Source organism: Ammospiza caudacuta, chromosome 1, assembly GCF_027887145.1.
Source record: "Ammospiza caudacuta isolate bAmmCau1 chromosome 1, bAmmCau1.pri, whole genome shotgun sequence".
Lineage (NCBI taxonomy): Eukaryota > Metazoa > Chordata > Aves > Passeriformes > Passerellidae > Ammospiza > Ammospiza caudacuta.
In genome coordinates, this window is record NC_080593.1 from 57,344,353 (window position 1) to 57,362,970 (window position 18,618).

At 38.3% G+C, this 18,618-nt stretch overlaps 1 protein-coding gene across 1 annotated transcript in view; it reads right to left on the reverse strand.

The window, feature by feature from the left end:
* Window positions 1-3,806: 3,806 nt before the first annotated feature.
* The window catches only part of TNS3 (tensin 3), a 116,875-nt gene continuing 102,063 nt past the window's right edge, over window positions 3,807-18,618 (reverse strand). The window contains exons 20-25 of the mRNA XM_058817778.1: window positions 15,224-15,301; window positions 13,526-13,603; window positions 9,266-9,434; window positions 8,226-8,294; window positions 8,066-8,092; window positions 3,807-7,085 (exon numbers count right to left, since the gene is read on the reverse strand). Coding sequence (XP_058673761.1) covers window positions 6,941-7,085; window positions 8,066-8,092; window positions 8,226-8,294; window positions 9,266-9,434; window positions 13,526-13,603; window positions 15,224-15,301 — 566 coding nt within the window. The 3' untranslated portion in view covers window positions 3,807-6,940. The remainder of the gene's footprint in view (window positions 7,086-8,065; window positions 8,093-8,225; window positions 8,295-9,265; window positions 9,435-13,525; window positions 13,604-15,223; window positions 15,302-18,618) is intronic.

Consider the following 18,618-nt stretch of genomic DNA (forward strand, 5'->3'; position numbering starts at 1 on the left):
CCATTTCTGCTGAGAAACAGGTGTGGATGGGTCCCATGTAAGAAGTAATACAGAAAAAATACCAAATCTGGATGCTCTTCAACTGGCATGAGACTAAATATATATTTGACAGGAACAAATTTACATACAGGTTTCAGTGCATGTATATACCATATACTGTAGTTATGCCACTACATGCTCAATACAACCTGTAGGGATTTTTTCTTAATTGCCTTGTGACAGAACATACTGACACATGTTAAGCCACATTTCCTCATAAAAATCCTAAACAGACTTCTAAGTGCTATTTCAAATACCTGGTACCAGATACTTGTTATGGAAAGAGACTGAAGTGGTTAGAAGTTGTACATAATACAGGTGGCAACAGAAAAAAATCCAAAAGTCAGATTTAATTAGACTGGATACAAATAGTTGTAGATATTTAAAACAAAATTTGAGGACAGTATGTAACAGAAAATAATTCATTGTTACATAAAAAGCAAGTTCTGCTTTTTAAAAAACTCTTCAAATAACACTACTAAAGACATTAAAAGATTTTTACAATTATGAAAATGTACTTTAATGATTTTGAAGAATTAGGTTTTTTAAAAGGTCATGCAGAAATCTGAGGTGAATCCATTCGTAAACACTGCTTACCTTAATGTAAAGGCACCAGTGATTAGCTGCAACCCAGAACACCTTCCATAAAACACTGCTGAAATTGTGTACCTAGAGAAGAAATCTTTGCAAGGCAAAGCACCACCTGTTTGTGGGCCACAGAATCATAGATCATAGAATGCTTTTGAGTTGGAGAAGATCCTTAAAGATCTCTACAAGGGCAGGAACATCTTCCACTAGATCAGGTTGCTTAAAGCCCAATTCAACCTGGCCTTGAACACTTGCAGGGATGGGGCATCCACAGCTTCTCTAGACAACCTGTTCCAGTGCCTCACCACCCTTTGACTCAAAGAATTTCCTCTTCTAAACTTACCCTCTTTCTCTTTAAAACTATTACTCTGCTACCCATCATCTGATCACTAAACTGCCTGATAAAGAGTCCTTCCTCATCTTTGCTGTAAGCCTTCTTTAAATACTGGAAGGTTATAGTCTCCCAGGAGCCTTCACTTTATTAGGCTACACCATCCACATCAGTCTGTCTTCACAGGGGAGGTACTCCAGCCCCCTGTCTACCTCCATGGAGTCAGCATGGCTTCATTAAAGGGAAGTAATCGCTGATCTACCTTCATTAAAGGGAAGTAATTGATGAAATTACTGGCTTAGCTCAAGGAAAACCAGTAGATACTGTCTTCCTGGACTTCAGTATGGCCTTTGACACTGTCTCAGATAACACTCTCATAAACAAGCTGTTGATGTACACAGATAGGCAGACAGTAAAGTGGATTGAAAACTGCCTGCATAGCTGGGCACCGACACTGCTGATGAGCAGTGCAAGGTCTAGTTGGAGGCCAGTAATTAGTGGTCTATCCCAGGGGTCCATACTGGGTCAGGTCCTTCATACCTTGTTAATCGATAATCTGGATGAATGATCAGGCAGAGTGTATCCTCAGGAAGTTTGTTGATGACACAAAACTGAGGCTGTGGAAGCTGTGCCCTGGCAAAGAGGGCTCAGCTCATCAATGTGTATAAATACAGGGAGGGTGCCAGACTCTTTCCAGTGATGCTCCTTAACAGAACAAGAGGTGATTTGCACAAACTGAAACTCAGGAGGTTAGCTCTGAATATTAAGAAACACTGTGAGGGTGACTAAGAATTACCACCGATTGATCAGGGAGACTGGAGATTCTACCCCTGGTAAATTTAAGCTGTTTGGGCAAATGGCTCTAGATGTCCTTATTTAAGCTACACAGTTGGACTAGATGATCTCTTTAGGTCCCTTTCACCCTCAACCACCCTGTGATTCTGCAAATAATAAAACATTAAAACTAGTCCAAATATTTGTACGTTGTGAGACAGTAAATGTCTTCAAAGAAAGGGAACAGTTCCGATTTGATATCCCTTGTGACATGTGATGCAAATCCCTTCTCAGTTATTCAGTAAGATCCTTTAATTCTCTAAAAAGCTCCCCATTGCCCTCTTGGTATCTTGCCAGATGTGCTAGGTCTCCTGCAAGCTTCCTGTTTCTGACTTTGGCTTTTAAAAACTTCTTCAGCTATTTGCCCTTGTAATTTCCTTCGTCCATACCCCCTGATACAGTTTACATTACTGTAACCTTTATTCTAGGTATCAACAGCAGAAGCAGATGAAAGATTTACTCTGCCTATCTCGTGGGCCAAGTTTTCTGGTTGCAAGAGTTTTCTAATACAAACATTTTAAAAATTAGAAGGCAGCAGCTACTGCCCCTTTTTATACAGTGTCTGGCTGTATACTTAACAGTCTCTCCAAATAAATTACATATTGGACAAAAAACAGCCTTTCAAACACAAAAGCACATTAAAGCCAAATGCTTTTGTTTAGCCTTGCCAAAAGAAGACTGCGGGGGAGCAGAACTCCTGCTATAAATATCTCAAGGAGAGGACAGTTATTCATACTAAGGGAACACTGGTATAAGAACAACTGCATATGAACTAGTGTGAAACTATCTAGGATGAATCCTGAAAGCAGATTTTCTTCCACTGGAGCAAAGACACTCCAGAGCAGCCTTAAAATACACCTAACAGCAGCACACATACACAATGGCATCCAGGTTCAAGGACAAAAGTTTAACAGGAGAGACTGGACTCCTGACACAAAAGATCATTTTACTATTCCATCCTTGTCATCTGTTTCACATTATAATTCATTCTAATAAAAGACCAACACTTTTAATAGACAAATGTCACTTTACAACCATGCATAAACCTCACAATCACTGGTGCTGATGAATGACAATCAAGCACACAAAATGAAAAATTCCTGCCACTGTATGCCTCACTGTCTTGGGTTGCAAAATGTGGGTGGGGGTCTGTATTCTATTATCTCCTGTTAGACCAGAGCAGCAGCTTTATTTTTCCACTGGATTCCCAGAGGAAGACCAGGCCCATCTACACCACGACTGGGTCTTCAGAGGAAAAAAGACACCCTTCTACAGGATCATTGCTTCAACAGAACCATATCTGTAACTCCAGGAGGAGTGCAGTCAGCATTTAATTGGACTGCTACCAACACCCTGAACAACAGGGTGTTAGGTCATATTCTCTGTCAGTGTTGTTTTGTATTACTGCATTTTTTATTTTCATTTTCTCCCCTAATAAAGAACTGTTATTCCTTTTCCCATATCTTTGCCTGAGAGCCCCTTAATTTCAAAATTATAACAATTCAGAGGGAGGGGGTTTACATTTTCCATTTCAGGAGAGGCTCCTGCCTTCCTCAGCAGACACCTGTGTTTTCAAACCAAGACACTCACAGAAAGGGCATAAGCATGACATACCAGAGTTTATCAGTCTCAGAAATAACCCTGATAAAGCATGTATATAACTCAATCTTCACTGTCTGGCTGATGCACTGTTTCAGCCAGGGGTTAAATTTCTCAGCCCCCTCTGGAAGGTTTTCCAGCGTAAGCAGAGTGGAGGCAAAGTTAAATGGTTACAGTATCTCAGAGGATGGTATCATATTCTTCCTTCTTACACTGAAATATGCAATGCAAGCAATAGATACTTTTATACCATTATAACCACAAATTAACTAGGAAAATCATACACTTCAACTGACTTGAACCACTAACAGGCTCATCTGAAGTCCTTGAAAGAAATCTCAAACATTTCTTACAACTAAACCCCAGCACCCAAATTATTCTTCATTCATGAAGAAGGTTTTGCTTATTAGCTGATTTCAAATGCCAGAAGGTAACTTTCATTCAGAATAGACTGCCCTGTGACACCGAGTGGTGGAATTTCACTTTTGTAATTTTATTATAATCTGAAAGAGGTGGTATCTGAAGAGCAGAGAAAATGACTATACAAAGAATTTATAGAACATTCATTTATATACTGAAGACTTTTAGATGCTTCTTTACAGTTTGAAGAAAAAAACTTAAAATTTTCACTAGTAGGAAAAAACAAGAAAGAAATACTAAATATATAATGACAGTGTTGGATACATGAAACCGTTAATATAAAGCATGGCTTTTAGCATTTTTGTAGTTTAACACTGTATGATTATAATAGTATATTTATGAACCACATTAACAGGAGTCTGGCTAAATATATGTGTCAACTTGCTGCTATTAGTTATGAAATTGTATATACATATCTACCAAAAATCTTGAAAGTAATCTTATATTTGCCATGAACATGTAAGTTCCATTACTATTTTTCTACACAGACTACATAATGTTACATACTGAACTATCTTGCTTTGTCCATTTTAAAATTCATTAAAAAGCAAATGCACATGGCAATATACCAAGGGAATGCAAAATAGAAAATCTCCGTGAGAAACAGGGTAACTTCTTTTTTCCCACTTAGCAAGTAGAGCTAGACTCTCAGAAAATACCACGAGGAGTGTCAGCATGCAATCCCTCATGCTTTTGAATTCAGCACACCTTGAGAAAGCACAAGGAATATAAAATAAGGTCCTGAATGGAAATGACAATATACAGGAAAAAAAGACATTTTGTTTTCAGCCCAAAGGCCAACACTTAGTGTCTAAGAAGATACACTAAAATTTATTATCTACATAAGTGAAAAAATATAGTTTAAAAATCCTCCTCATTTCAATTCTTACGACACATCAGCTTAAAATCTAAGTGGGACTTAAATCTACTTTTAATGTCAGCTGAAGAATTTCTGTGGGCTCCAACAGGGTGATGAGATTACGCAACTGGAACCTTACTACACCAAAAGAATATTAAAAGAAAACTTGTTCGCATATTTTGTAAAAGGAGCAAAGCTCCTAGTTGTAAGAACTGCATTCTTTTTTTGGATGGTACATAAACACTGTTAAGTAGTATACCTCTGTGCCAAAAGAACAATTATATGTTACTAATCTGAGGTACTTGCCTTTTTTGCTTCAATGGATAACTATTGAATTCCGCACTTTGAATTGCTTCACCCCTCTACAGATATCCAATGCCTGCTGCTACTAATAGACCACTTTCTGGTCCAAATACATCAAACTTCAAGTATTTCTTCTCTCTCTCTCTTCCTCCTCACTTTCCTCTTAAAAAACATAAAGTCATTTACACAAAATTGGTAGTTACACAAATAATTTGGTAACACTTCAGCTATGGTCACTGAGAAAGGTTTAACATGGCCCCAACACTTCAGGAAATACAGAGAGAGCTGTTAAAAAAAACATATTTTATAGAGGGCAAATATAGTTCAAATTGGCAGATAAAAGGATTAAAATCTACAAGTGGATAAAGTGGCTCATCTATGAACATACAAAATACAAAATGTTATTTTATTCCTCAGGTTTTTAACATAATGTTGACAGCTGCACATGAAAGAAATAGAAGTAATGAAATTTTTCAGCACTTGCCCCACTAAAGTTGCATTATAACCATCAGTTCTGATACAGGGGTCTAGTACTGCTCTTTTTGAATGAATGGGAACTGCACAGGAGATCTCAGTGGCTTACTCTCCCTTCCACTTCAGGCTTCCACTGTAACCTACTGCATCAATTTTCCATAAAGCTAAATAGCACTTTCTTATGCATTTCATATATCAATGTGTTAAGAAAGATAAAGAGATATGTACAAGTGTGCTGGATGCAGAAATCATGACATAAATGCTCTCAAGAAATGGGACGAAGTAACAAAATAAATTCAATTCACTTTCAGATTCTCTAGCTCAAGGAATAACAAATCAATATAGTTCCTATAGATGAAAAAAAAAAGGTAAAATAATCCTCAGAACTCCAGCAAAATAATGGGGTAGAAAAGTCCGGAAATATAATTACATATGTAGGGGAATAAAACAGTGTTGCAGAGGCAGAAAATGGGAAGAGTGTTGTCACTGTAAGACAAAAGACAAAATATCAGACTATTTTCTCTAGCAAGGCCCAGCCTACACACACATTTGCTTACACAAATTAGTGCTAAAGGTAAAGCTCAACAGTGGTCTAGTTTAAGAATTATCTCTCTGGCATACCAAGATCTGAGATTCACTATAAATAATCTGTCACTGGTGAAAATGCATAAATTATACAATCTTTCTCTTTGCTTTCCTCTCATTTTTATCCTGTAATTATAAAATGCTTAATCTCCCCTGCCTAGTTCTCCATATTAAAAAAATTACAACCCCCCCTCACTTATAGAACAGATTTTCATACCTCTTTTTGTTTTGCCACTTCTGCTCTACTGAAAAATTTTCAAACTAAAATAGCTCAGCCTTCTTAACACTAAATACAGAGCAATCTTCCTGAATATTCCATACTGCCACTCCCTTCTTACCACAGAACAACTTGCACAAACATTCTCTTCACATGCATCTTCCCGTTTCTCCATTCAGTTCTCATCACTGATCACAAAGACACAGGGAAGAGCAAATAGTTTTCCTCAGATCATCACTCTCCTAAAAGTATGTTTGCAAGGCCTATAACTACCATTGATGCAATCATGGCAAGTGTCTTTGAGGAGGCTTTACAAAACACTTCCTGAACAAAAAAGTAGTGCAATCTACTAAGTATTTCTGCTCCAATAAACTATGAGAAACAGCATATGAAGATACATTAGAACTCATCAGGAGGAAAGTGCTTCATTTATGCTTCATTCAGGTAAGGGCTACGTGGTTTAGGGTGGCACCCAGCTTCTTTTGTTTTGTCCTCTGATATAAAAACAAAGAAATAATGCATCTTGAAATAAAAGCCTGAGGTCTTGCAAACACAACACACAGATCATCCTCTGCTTTCATTATTGGGAATGACAATATTCAGACATTGTTGCTGAATAGCTTTCCTCCCTCTCACAGTGATTTCCTTCAGTGAAGCCAGCAAAGAGTTCTGAATCAAGGATGGAAAGGCATCAGATCTTCTTCTGGGATCCAATCATGACCTTTGATACAAAGTTTACAATAGCACTGGCAGGTTGTTCTGGATCATGCTCTGCAAAGAGGTGGCATACGTTGTCTGTGGCACTGCCTTGCTTCCTGGCAATGAACCCAAACACTCTGCAAGGGCAGCAATCAAAGTATGTCAGAAAACTGACAGATAGGCATTGCCTCACTTCATAAAACAGAAAAGATACTGCAAAAACCAAGCACACATATCAGACTTCTCTGTTCTGATGGACAAGGTTCCATGTTGGTGCTAAACACAGTGGTCCAGATTGACCAGCCAGCTCAGGAGAGAACCAGGGAAGCAGACTGTCTCCTTCCTGCTACTCTGTCCATATGGCATCCTGTACTGTTTACTGTCAGAGACATGCTGATAACCCTGGAGATATATTTAATCGGATTCGGTACTGCTGTTCTCTAACCTAGTTTGGGGGCCGTGTGGTGTGGTGCAGGTGTGGTGTGCTGTGCTGTGCTGTGCTGTGCTGTGGTGTGTCAGGGGTTGCCCAAAGAGAGGAATTAGAGGGCCACACATCCTAGTGGACTGAGTACTGGAAAAAGGATTTAAGCCATCTATTTCTGTTCCTTTCCAGAAACAAGTGCTGAGCCTCTCTGTGTAAGTTATTTCTTTTGATTAAGGGGTGACAACAATGTTTGCCTTCAACAGAAAACACTTTGCAATCCACAGGTAATCATGTATTTATGCCATACGCTAATATTACTAGGAGTGTTTTCATCTATGTACTAGAAGAAGGGTTTTTTTTAAAGCTATGAGTCTAAGTGAGAGAACCTTGCGTTAAGCCTTGCTGGACAGGTGGAACACATAACTGAGAGAGCAAGTATCATTGGAATGCCTGAAACCACAGTCAAATCACAGACCCTCAATCTAAATAAACCATACAACCTCTGGCTCCAGACTTCCCACCCCCACCCATCACATAATTAGACCCCAATTTGCAGAGGTGTAGATGAAGTAACCAATGTCTAATTACAGAGGTATGAGAGACTTTTGTCTCTGAACAGATGCTTTCCCTTCCACTTCTCAGACAAAAGTAATTTAGGACACCAAATATTCAGTTAAAAGAGACTCTACTTACTTTGCAGAAAGACCATCTTTCATCCACCTTGTCCATTAAGAAAACAGTAAAAAAAAAAAACAATGGAGAAATAAAAATATTAGTTTTAGTTTTTTGTTGGGTTTTTTTGGTAGAACAATACAAATAACTTTAAATTAAAAATACTGCTTGTCATACTTACTTTCTGTCCTGTGGATCCAAAGCACAGAAAATAACAGTGTTGACTGAATAATGTCGCCGAAAAAAGAGTCTGTATAGGAAGACAGAAAATTAATTTCAGAAACAGTAAAGATGCTTGGAATTCCAAACAATAAACTAATCTGAAAAATAAATTGTGTTTAGTCTTAATTTAATACAGACATTTTTTTTTGCTATCTTTGAGTGAATTTGAAATCCACCTGAACTGCTCTAACCCAATAAATACATGTTTAAAGCACTAACATAAAGTTTTTTGAACTAAAGGAAAACTGACTCTCAAGCTAAGAGCTAGGAGTATGAAATGTATTTTTTCTAAAAACTAGCCATTTAGATACTATTTTAGTGAGACAGACAACTTTGTGGAACTTGTGAATAATTTGATCATATTACATTTCAAAATATGCACACTCCTAGGCATTACCATTAAGGTAAAGGTTCTGTGATCTGCTACAAATGATTGCAAACCCCATGGAATGAAGAAGTCTGGCACTTTTTTTTTAACCTATAATGAATTCCTGCTGTCCTTCTTTTGTTACTGTAATTTTTCTAATTGAAAGAGTTTGTTCCAAGTGCTAGTTAGGCTACCACAAAGTAAATATAAATTAACTTTTTATCACAGTTTTTTACAGGCTATCCAAAACACTGTTTCAGATCCTGGAGATATACATCACCTGCTTAAGTCAGCTCTGTTCAGTGATACTAGTGAAAGACATCATGAAGATAAGTTACTTCACAGAACAAGTTCAATATCAAATGCTAGCAAAGCCGTTACTTTCCTAAGAAATAACAATAAAAAATGTCCTATCAAAGTGACCTTCCAAAGGTAAAATATCCCATGTGGAAATAAAGCGCTCAATGTTAAAATATATTTTCCTGTACTACAGCTATCTTACACAGTCACCATCATTCCTATAATCCTGGTATCCTCTGAGACAGAGATTGCAAAATGTAACTAGGAACACCAAATCAACAGTGGCCAACGGGACAGGGACAGATAATCCCTTCCCATCCTTATTTGCTTACTTTCTTTGATTATCTGTCAGTGTGATTCCCTGAGCAGACACCTTGAAATGGACAATGGTTGAGATAGGAGATGGATCTTGCATCAGCGTCAGGCTCAAAGCTTTCTGTACTGCCTGGTATCCTGTGAGGGACTCCATCTCTACTGAATTCAGGTACCAAACGTTACAAGCTGTAATGAAAGGGGGGAAAGATTTTGAGATTCGTAGGCCTTTTACTCTCTCTTTGGTTTTGATACCTTTATATCAAAGCCAATGAATATATTTATTATTACCCGTAGATATCCTGAAATTTAAATAAATACAAAGCAACACCAGAGAGTACACTTGTAGGTAGTACTGGAGTAAAGGCATTCCTGAAAGAATGGGGATATTTTGCTTTAAAGTTAAAATACATCAGGCAGTAAGAAAATACACATTTGCAGCATACATTCACACATTCTACAGTTTCAAATATTTAAACTATATTCAAAGGAAACCATTCACTTGATTGGCAAGACAAGAATGTTTTCACATCAGAAAGAACTGAGGGTTATTTCAAAGCTCATTTCTCTTTAATTCTCATTAATAGTATTATGCATGTTTACTGATTTCAGAGCAAGTAAAACAATTTCCATACTGATAAAAATTATTGACATATACTTTTAAGCCTTTTCTTTATTTCAGCATGCACTTAGTTCTAAAAGTACTATTCCTCTTCTAGAGATATTAGCAACTTCTGAAATATCTCTATAAAACAGATACTCACTGGTTTCTAAGGTTATCAAACAGTTACTTTTTTACATGGTTTCATATCAAATCTGCAGTGAGCACTAGAAAGTATGTATTAATATTATATAACATTATACAGTAGTACTGTATATTCTATACTACTACATAGTACAGTGGCATCTAAAACATGGACTATTACACAGTATTAACAGAATTATTCACACGCTTACTATGGAACTATGGTATAAAGTCAAATTTACAAACAAATTAAGAAAAAGCAAGAATGATTATGCACATCCATAGCTAAACACTAGCACCAAGAGATTTTATGTTTGGTAAAAACACTTGTGTAGTTATCCAGGACAAAACTTACAACTCTGTCAGCTGACACATACAAATTACCATGGTTACATTTCATTTGTTTAGCTGTTTCATTTGGCTTGCCAACATTACTATGAAAGCAAAGATTAAATTAAATCTAACAGTTTATCTTTTTATTTAGCTATTCTGTAATCTGTCTTAAGATTTCTCCTATGACCATCTGCATAAAATTATAGAGCTAGACACTGGCACTTTCAAAACAACCAAGTAATCATACAGTTAAAAAGTGCATAAGCCTAAGTTTAACTCCAGCATAATGATCAGCCCAGTAACTTCAAGCTCTGGAGTCCATCAGTGAAGGAATGGATCCTGAGATTTCATTTATCTGATTTGCAAGTGTAGAATTTCAAAAATATATTTTTGCATTGCAGTGAAAATTTCAAAAACTTTTTCTTCAATCAGTTAAATTCATGCAGAGAGGACTTAAGATGATGAGTAGCCAACCCAAAACTGTAATAAACATTCCAAACCATAAGCTCTCTTCTTCTCCCCACATTACTGTGTATGGTCACTACAGATCTAAAGGATCTAAAGCTCTTCACTATCCAGTGGGTCCTTCCCCAGAACAGGAAATTTCCCTTCTTTGACAGCCACACACATCAGAGTCCCTTCCTCTTCTGCCACACAGTGCATTGCTGTCAACAGACTGTTTTCAGGTTTTGTTTCTAAATTAAATTTCCAAGCATTTTATCTAGATTGCCCTCAAAGTGATAGTTCTAACAGAATTTACCCAATACACTGTCCTTTGCTTCTGTAGCACAGAAAATAATAAATGGAAACTTATGAAAGTGTTGCAAAGTGAAAACATGTCAGCTTAAAAAGGAAAGGAAAGGTAATGAGAAACACAGAAAGATTTGTCATTATAGAACATCATGCATGGCTTGACAAGGTAGCGACAACAGTAATCCTGGAGGAACCATGCTCCAATTGCAACAAAAGGAAGACCTTTTGTTCAATGCAGCTACCCTGCAATGTTGCTGCTTTTATCTTTCACAGGTGACATTTTGAAGCACATCTGTGCCACCAGCAACAGCTTAACAATGCTGCTTTTAGACTGGGAATGTCCTTTGCTCAGAATGCTTAGTTTCTTGACTGTATCAGTGTAAAGAGAATTAAGAACTGCAATTTATTTGAGTAGAAAATTTTGTTGCTGAACAAGCAGATTAATAAAGCAAGGTGTATTCTAGGGAAAAGCCTGTTATCTGTATGGTTTCCAGTCTTCAATTGTCAGTGTCTAAGAAGTAAAGGATTTCTAGTCAGCTTCAGCACTCGGAACCTGGAAATGCTCATTAGGTTTTTCAGGGAGCTATAAAAAATAATCACTCTAGGAAAACACACTGCTTTTTTGCTTGTGGAGTGAGAGAAGTGTGGGTATAGAAGGGCAGGGAGTAAGTTTATCTGCTTTAAAGTTTCTTTGAAAGGACTCAATTTACATGTTTTGAATCTGCATTTTAGAGTTGAACTCCACAACTTGAATGTTTCTATGACTGGAAAGGGACCCCTGATGTACCAAGGCAAAAAAAACCCCAACTCTGAAAACCTCTCAGAGCTAATTTATCTATTTGGGTTCCAAATCCTTGTTTAAAAACAACAAAAACATCAAAACAGGCTAAAACCAAATATACTAAGTACCCTAAAAGATTCATGATACAAAAACTCCCATAAAGACTTATCTGACTACTGCCCCAGCTGAAGAATAATTCTTTTTCTTTGAAAAGCACTGTCTGAGCAAGGAGAAACCAATATTTCTTGGAAGATAATATATGCTCCTTTTGATAGGAAGTAAAGCTCTACAAAAATTGATTCTCTGGTTTTTTTCCCTGTCGGCCGCAACAAACACCAACTAGCGAGCTAATACGTGCTCACTCACAGCACAGCCTCACAAAGGTTTGCCATTGCCTCTGCCACGCATGCCTGCTCAATTACAGCACTCAAAGTGGTGCTTCAAATTTTGAAGTCAAAGCAGATTGCTGCACAAGCAAACAGCAACACTTTTTCCAGAGCTGGCCAGTTTGAAAACTGCCCCTTCAGAAGTGCTCTAAATGCTGCGTGAGGCAGCATTCTTAGAAACACATGCTTTGCCACAACACTCACTTGTGGATCCAGTGGTAGGCTAACCTCAAAAGAAAGGGGCAAATGTAGTGTATTCCTGTGCTCTAACGGCACTAATTGGGTGAATGCAGAGCAACCTGAAAACCAACGAGCACTGCAGGACCTAGGCAGGATCCCCTGTACATGCCCACTGTACAGCAGAGTAACACAGTTGGTCGCATTTCTAAAGACAACTTGGATTGTGCAGAAGTACTCAGCGCATTATCCAATACGGTGAGTTAGAATGTCACCACACTTTTTCAGACAAGCTGTTTAACTAGTTCTCTGGATCAGATGCACACTAACAAAGCAGATAAGAAACAGAGCACACCTCTACACAGCTCTTGCAAACACCCTAGTTTGAGAGCCATACAGATGGTAACAGTGCATAGCATCACACAATTTGAACATACTCTGGTCATGGTTCTTCTGTCACACCAAATAAGCTTGTGGTAACACAACTCAACTTGCCAGAATGGCTGCTGCACTATGCATAAGAATCCATAAAAGCACCCAGTGGAAAAGACACATGACATTTCCTAAGAAAATGCAGCACCAAGTGAAGTAAAGAGAATCGTTCTTTACTTTATTTTTTACTAATAATATCTTTACTAATATTTTTTTCAGATTGATGCAACAGTAAGCATTTTACAATGGTATTGTTAACCCGTATGATGAGAACTTAACCCTAACTGAACACTTTTCTTAGTTGGCTTTTGCAGACTTCACACACAGTTCTTGAACCTCTGCAACCACAGGTTGAAAACATCCTCTCAAAGTCTATCAGTTATGAAAACAATGTCCTGCTTAAAAATCACTGTGCTTGAAGTAACCTACATACACCTCATATTCTCACAAGACACATGACGGAAAACGAAACACAGAATGTAGGAGCTGGTGGCAGAAAACGAAAAAACTTGGTATGTATCCTAACAATGCCCTTTACACTTCTACCCAGCACAATAAATTTAACTGCTACCTTTATATATCCTTTAATCCAGTCTAAGCTTCAGCTTCTCCCAGCCTGTAAGATACAAACTTTGGTAAACAAGTCAAATACAAGGATAAAAGTTTAACAGACCTGCACCCTGTTTGAGAAGCTCCGCAGCTGAGTTTGCAGCAGTTTGTGGAGAAGTTTCTGCTATCTCCTCCAAGGGATCTGCAAACAGAAAACACTGTGCATGTCTTGTATGGATTTAAATCAACAAATCAAAGTCCATAGTCACATATGAGCTGTTACACTTATAATTGTGATCTCATCTACTGAACAACTCTTGGCCAGAAACATGAAACAACCTTTTATCTGCAATTATAATCATTTATGTTCCATCAGGGTTTTTTTGCCTTGAGCACTGCAAGCAGGATGCTTAACTTTTATTTCCTGACAATAGAAAACATAACACAGGCATATGCTGTAGGGACTCACATGATTACATAATAAGACAGTACTTATACCTGTATTCCCTCACTACAGCCAAAAGTATCTTGACTAGTGTGATTTTAATGATATTATTTGATTTGCATAATTTATACAAAAAGACTCTGTGTTACCATGATGAAATCAATTACTTATGTTTTGATCCAGAGGATGACAACAAAACCTTCTTCTTAAGTTGAAAAAAAACCATCTGAACCATTAAGAGAGCAGTGGAACATTTCCTCCCAATTGATTGCTAAAAGTAGTAAGAAAACTGTCCACCAACATGTTATTTCAGGTATATAAATGCATGTAAAAAGATATCGCCGCTGCATTTAGCATGAGGCGTGCTGTCTTTGAATACAATCAAATGAGGAGGAGAGCCATAATACAATAACACAGTTTGTGACACTATTCATATGGTTAGTTACAGTTATCCAAATATTTTAAATACTCCAGGCAATGTATCCTGTCATTAACTACAGAAAATCATCTTAAAAGGCATAATCAAATTGGCTTAAAAAATAAAACCAAAATAAAATTTCACTGTGGTATGTTTATTCAAGACAAGGTAAATGTTCCAGACCTGTACCTTTGGAAGAACAGAGCAATTTTTTCCATCTTAGGTGAGGGGGATAAAGGGAACAAGCCAACCTCCACACTGTTTCGCCATATAAATGCATGAGATCTCATCACATCTACCAGAGCATATTTTTGTGCTAAAATGGTTTCATTGGTGTATTTGCATAAATCAAATGCTATTTTTGTATATTAACACATGATCGGTGACAAAAGTTTAAAGGGTTAACTTTATGTGGGAGAACATAAGACAACTGAATTACTCGACAAGCATGAGCATTTTGTTTTTGTCTTAAGAGAGGTTTATGAAATCAGCATAAGCAAAATTAGAATCATAATCAACATGGGCTTTTTGATCATTTACTTGAACAATATCTGAACCTGTGCAAGTTGCTACACTTCCTGCCAGTGTCACACTCAGGGTACCATCTACTCTTTATCTACTTGTCCTTTTGCTAACCAGACCTGAATGAGTGGTTAAATCTAACCACACACTGGCATAATGTCTTGTCTAAGAAGGACATTTGTCTTCCCACATGGTACATTACTGCGTGGATTTCCACAATGAATATATGCTTATGACTGGAATATCACAGTACCAGCATGCTCACACCCACACTTTGGATAAGGGTCATCACCAATACTGAAGACAAACCCACAGCTTTCTCCTTGTTGAGTTTTTGCTTTGATCTTAACTTGTGACACATTCACCTGCCTTCAGACACTGACATTTTGAAGCAAAACTTGGCTGGGAATATCTCTTCTGTACTTCAACACGCATACCTCTGTCTGGGATGAGGAGCTTGCAGGGCAGTGCCAGTGGAGTGATGGAATGCTGATACACTAGAGCTGTCAAACTCCCTGTGGACAGAAAAGTAACAAGATATGCACAGTTAACTTGGTAGGCAACTAGAATGCTTAAGTTATGTTTGCTCTCAAGTATTTTATAGACTAAGAGCCCCCTCTGCTTCACTTTAAAAATCTCTTGGGACCTAAGCCAAGATCTTCTTGAACTCAGTAATCACAATCGTATGTTCCCTTTCCCTCTTACATACACTGCTTAGACCCTAACCTACATGTCTGTGCTTCAAATGAAGAAAGCACAAACTTACAAAATCAGTAACATATACAAGTCGGTAAATTCTTTTCAACGCTCTTAGCTTCTGCTACATTAAATGTAGTAAATTCTTATGAAGGTGGCAAGAGCACATGAAGTCATCTGTGCTACATGATGAGGTAAATAAAAAGCAAGTTCTACTTCTTAGCCAGTCTTCATCATCTAGTGTTCTGCCTACACATACCTCTATTTTGTAATTCTGAAAGTATAAAAGATAGTCCAGGTAAAACCTCTTCCATTTAAGGCAGCAGTGATGTACATAGAATTCTCTATTAAATGATTCCTCCTTTCTATTCAAAGTCACTCTTGCAATTTGGTCTTGGCTTAACTGAAGTAATTCAATATTAGTTACCTTTGATATGAGCATGTCAGACTATAAGGAGTGAGAGGAAGGCATAGTATTCATCAGCCTGTCTGTACAAAAAGCCATCCTTCAATCCTATTTACTAACAAGCAGCAAACATTATAACCATGTGCTGGAGAAAAATCCCAGTTCAACCAAAACCAACTGCATCTTTACAGTCCATCAAAAAATTTTTTGAAACAGAAAGATAACCTAAATCTCCAAGTCTTACAGAAATGCAAAGACTGATCAATACTAATAGTCCTTCATGATCTTACCCGTAAACATGTGTAGCTGTGCCTGTTCACCTACTTTGTGAACCAGTTTTGAGCCTGTGTCCTGGGTTACAATGTGGGGTGTAACCAAGCTATGTATTCTACTCCCATCTACATAACACTTGATGAAGTGTTAACAGTGGGTCGTTTTTAACAGCTGCCCAGTGTGCACCCAACCCTTCAGACTGGATGTTAGATAAGGTAGAAGAGGCAAACCCTGCAAGGCACAATGGTCTTCACAATTAACTCAGGCATGGTAACTACACCCATCCTGAGGGGTTCATCTCTGCTCAGGGGCCATCGTGGACTCAATGGCTCTAGCAAGAATGGATGACTGCAATGACTCAAGAGTATTACACCATTCCACTGTGAAACTCCCCACCCCAAGGGAGGTACCACCTGAACCTGTTTATCATCTGGGGTTTTGGGGACTTGGGGCACCACCACCATTGCTCAACAGACCCAGAGGAAGACCAAACCTTTCACGGCTTTCAACAAGACTGCAATCATCACTTCAACAGGACTACAACCACTGCTTAATCAGACTGCGACCACCACCCAAACCAACAGGGTGCAAGATTGTACTCTTAGTGAGTTTAAGCCAATTTTTCTGTATCACTGCATTTACAGTAGTAATTTTTATTAAATTGTAACTGACCTGCTCTCAAGGTATTTCTGTGGGGTTCATCTCTCACTGTGGTTTATTTTCAAACCAGCATAGGCTGTACAAACTGAAAGACCAGTTCAAACTAAATGACTAGTAGGACTACACAGGTGCCTAAACAGGTACTTCAAGACTGAGTAATGGACTAAAAGTTCTCATTTAAGGTAAGTCTCATGCCAAATACTGATAAACTTCAGTCCACCTTTATTTTAAATGTGATTTTATTTCACATCTCTTAATTTTATGATAGATGACTCTTTCACAGGTGTATTTGGTGTATGTGACAAGGACTGTAACAGGGGGTGGGAGGGCTCCAGGATGACCTCTAGGTAAAGTTCAGGGGAGCTTTTCATGGCAAACACAGCCCATTCCAGCAGACCCACTGCAGAGCACCTATGGAAAAAAGGCTGGGTGAGACACAGCAGAGAGAATGCCATGGGCAGAGGAGGAGGAAAAAGAGATGGTCTGGGTATCCATGTTGCCATCCCCCCACCCTGTAGCCTCTGGAGGACCTCACATTGGAAAAGATGGGACATTTTCTGTGGTAAACGAAGAACACATGCTCAAACAGATATATTTTTTTCCTGCAGGAGGGAAGCCTACAAGGAAAGCCCACATCCCAGGAAGGAAAAACTGCGAGAGAGATGAAGCAGCAGAGGAACTGCTCTGTAATGACCATATGCCCTCACACCCACTGCAGTGGGCATGAGGAGTCTGGAAGGAAGCAGTGAAATTGAGCTTGGAAAAGGGGAGGGAAAAGTGTTATTTAATACTTGTCTTTGTTTCTCATGTTAAGGAAACTTCTCTGTCTGACCATCCAGGAGCCATTCTGGCAGTCACTCTTGCACCACCTGAGCTGGTACTCAAAGCCCCTTCACAGCTACACACCCCACACTAACAGTAAGATGTTTCCTCAGAAGCTCAACCCCAGGTTTCCCTTAACAGAGTCTCAGACTTCCAGATCATTAAAAGAATTTAATTTTGGTGCAACAACTTAATAACAAAATAACAGCTCAAACTGGGTGCCTCTGAGGAGAGATACCCTTACAATCAAAAGGCAGGAAAGTCTGGGGGTTGGCTGCTGCTGCTTCACCTCTTGAGTGGTCAGGAGGTGCAGGACTCTTTGCATAACAAAGGGCCATACAGGTCCCCGGGCCCTCTGTTATGCAAAGAGTCAGCAGATCGTGGCCTCTTGACTGGGACACCCATAGATCAATCTGCAGTCTGCACTTCCAGCTTGCAAACCCAGCTACCTTCACTAAATGTATCCCTCAACACCTGACTGCCAATTTTTTCATTGGAAAAAAATTAAAATTATTTTCCCCAAGTTGAGTTTCTTTTGCACTGTAACTGGTTAGCATCTCCTTGTTTTCATCACAACCCATAAGCTCTCCGATCCTATTTTCTCCTCCTACCCTAAATGAGTGGAAAGAAAATGAGTCAATAGCTAGGTAGGCTGTTTGCCATTATGGGTATTGTAGTTTCATCATATTACATTAAATAATGTACTAATATAGCATAACTGTACTTTGTGAATATCTCATTCTGGTGTCATTTTTAGCCACCTAATATGCAGCATAAATATAACACAGGATAAAAGGTCCTGAATCAATTAGGATGATAAGAGTGATTTAGCTCAGCTTTCTGTAGCTACACTGGTAGTGGTAGACAAGCCTGACTTGTTTGAAGCTTGGTCACATGCATCTATGCTAGAGTGCCCTGCATATCTGCTTAAAGTAAATGTGTTAAAGGCTCCTGGAACCTTGGAACGGGTTCCTA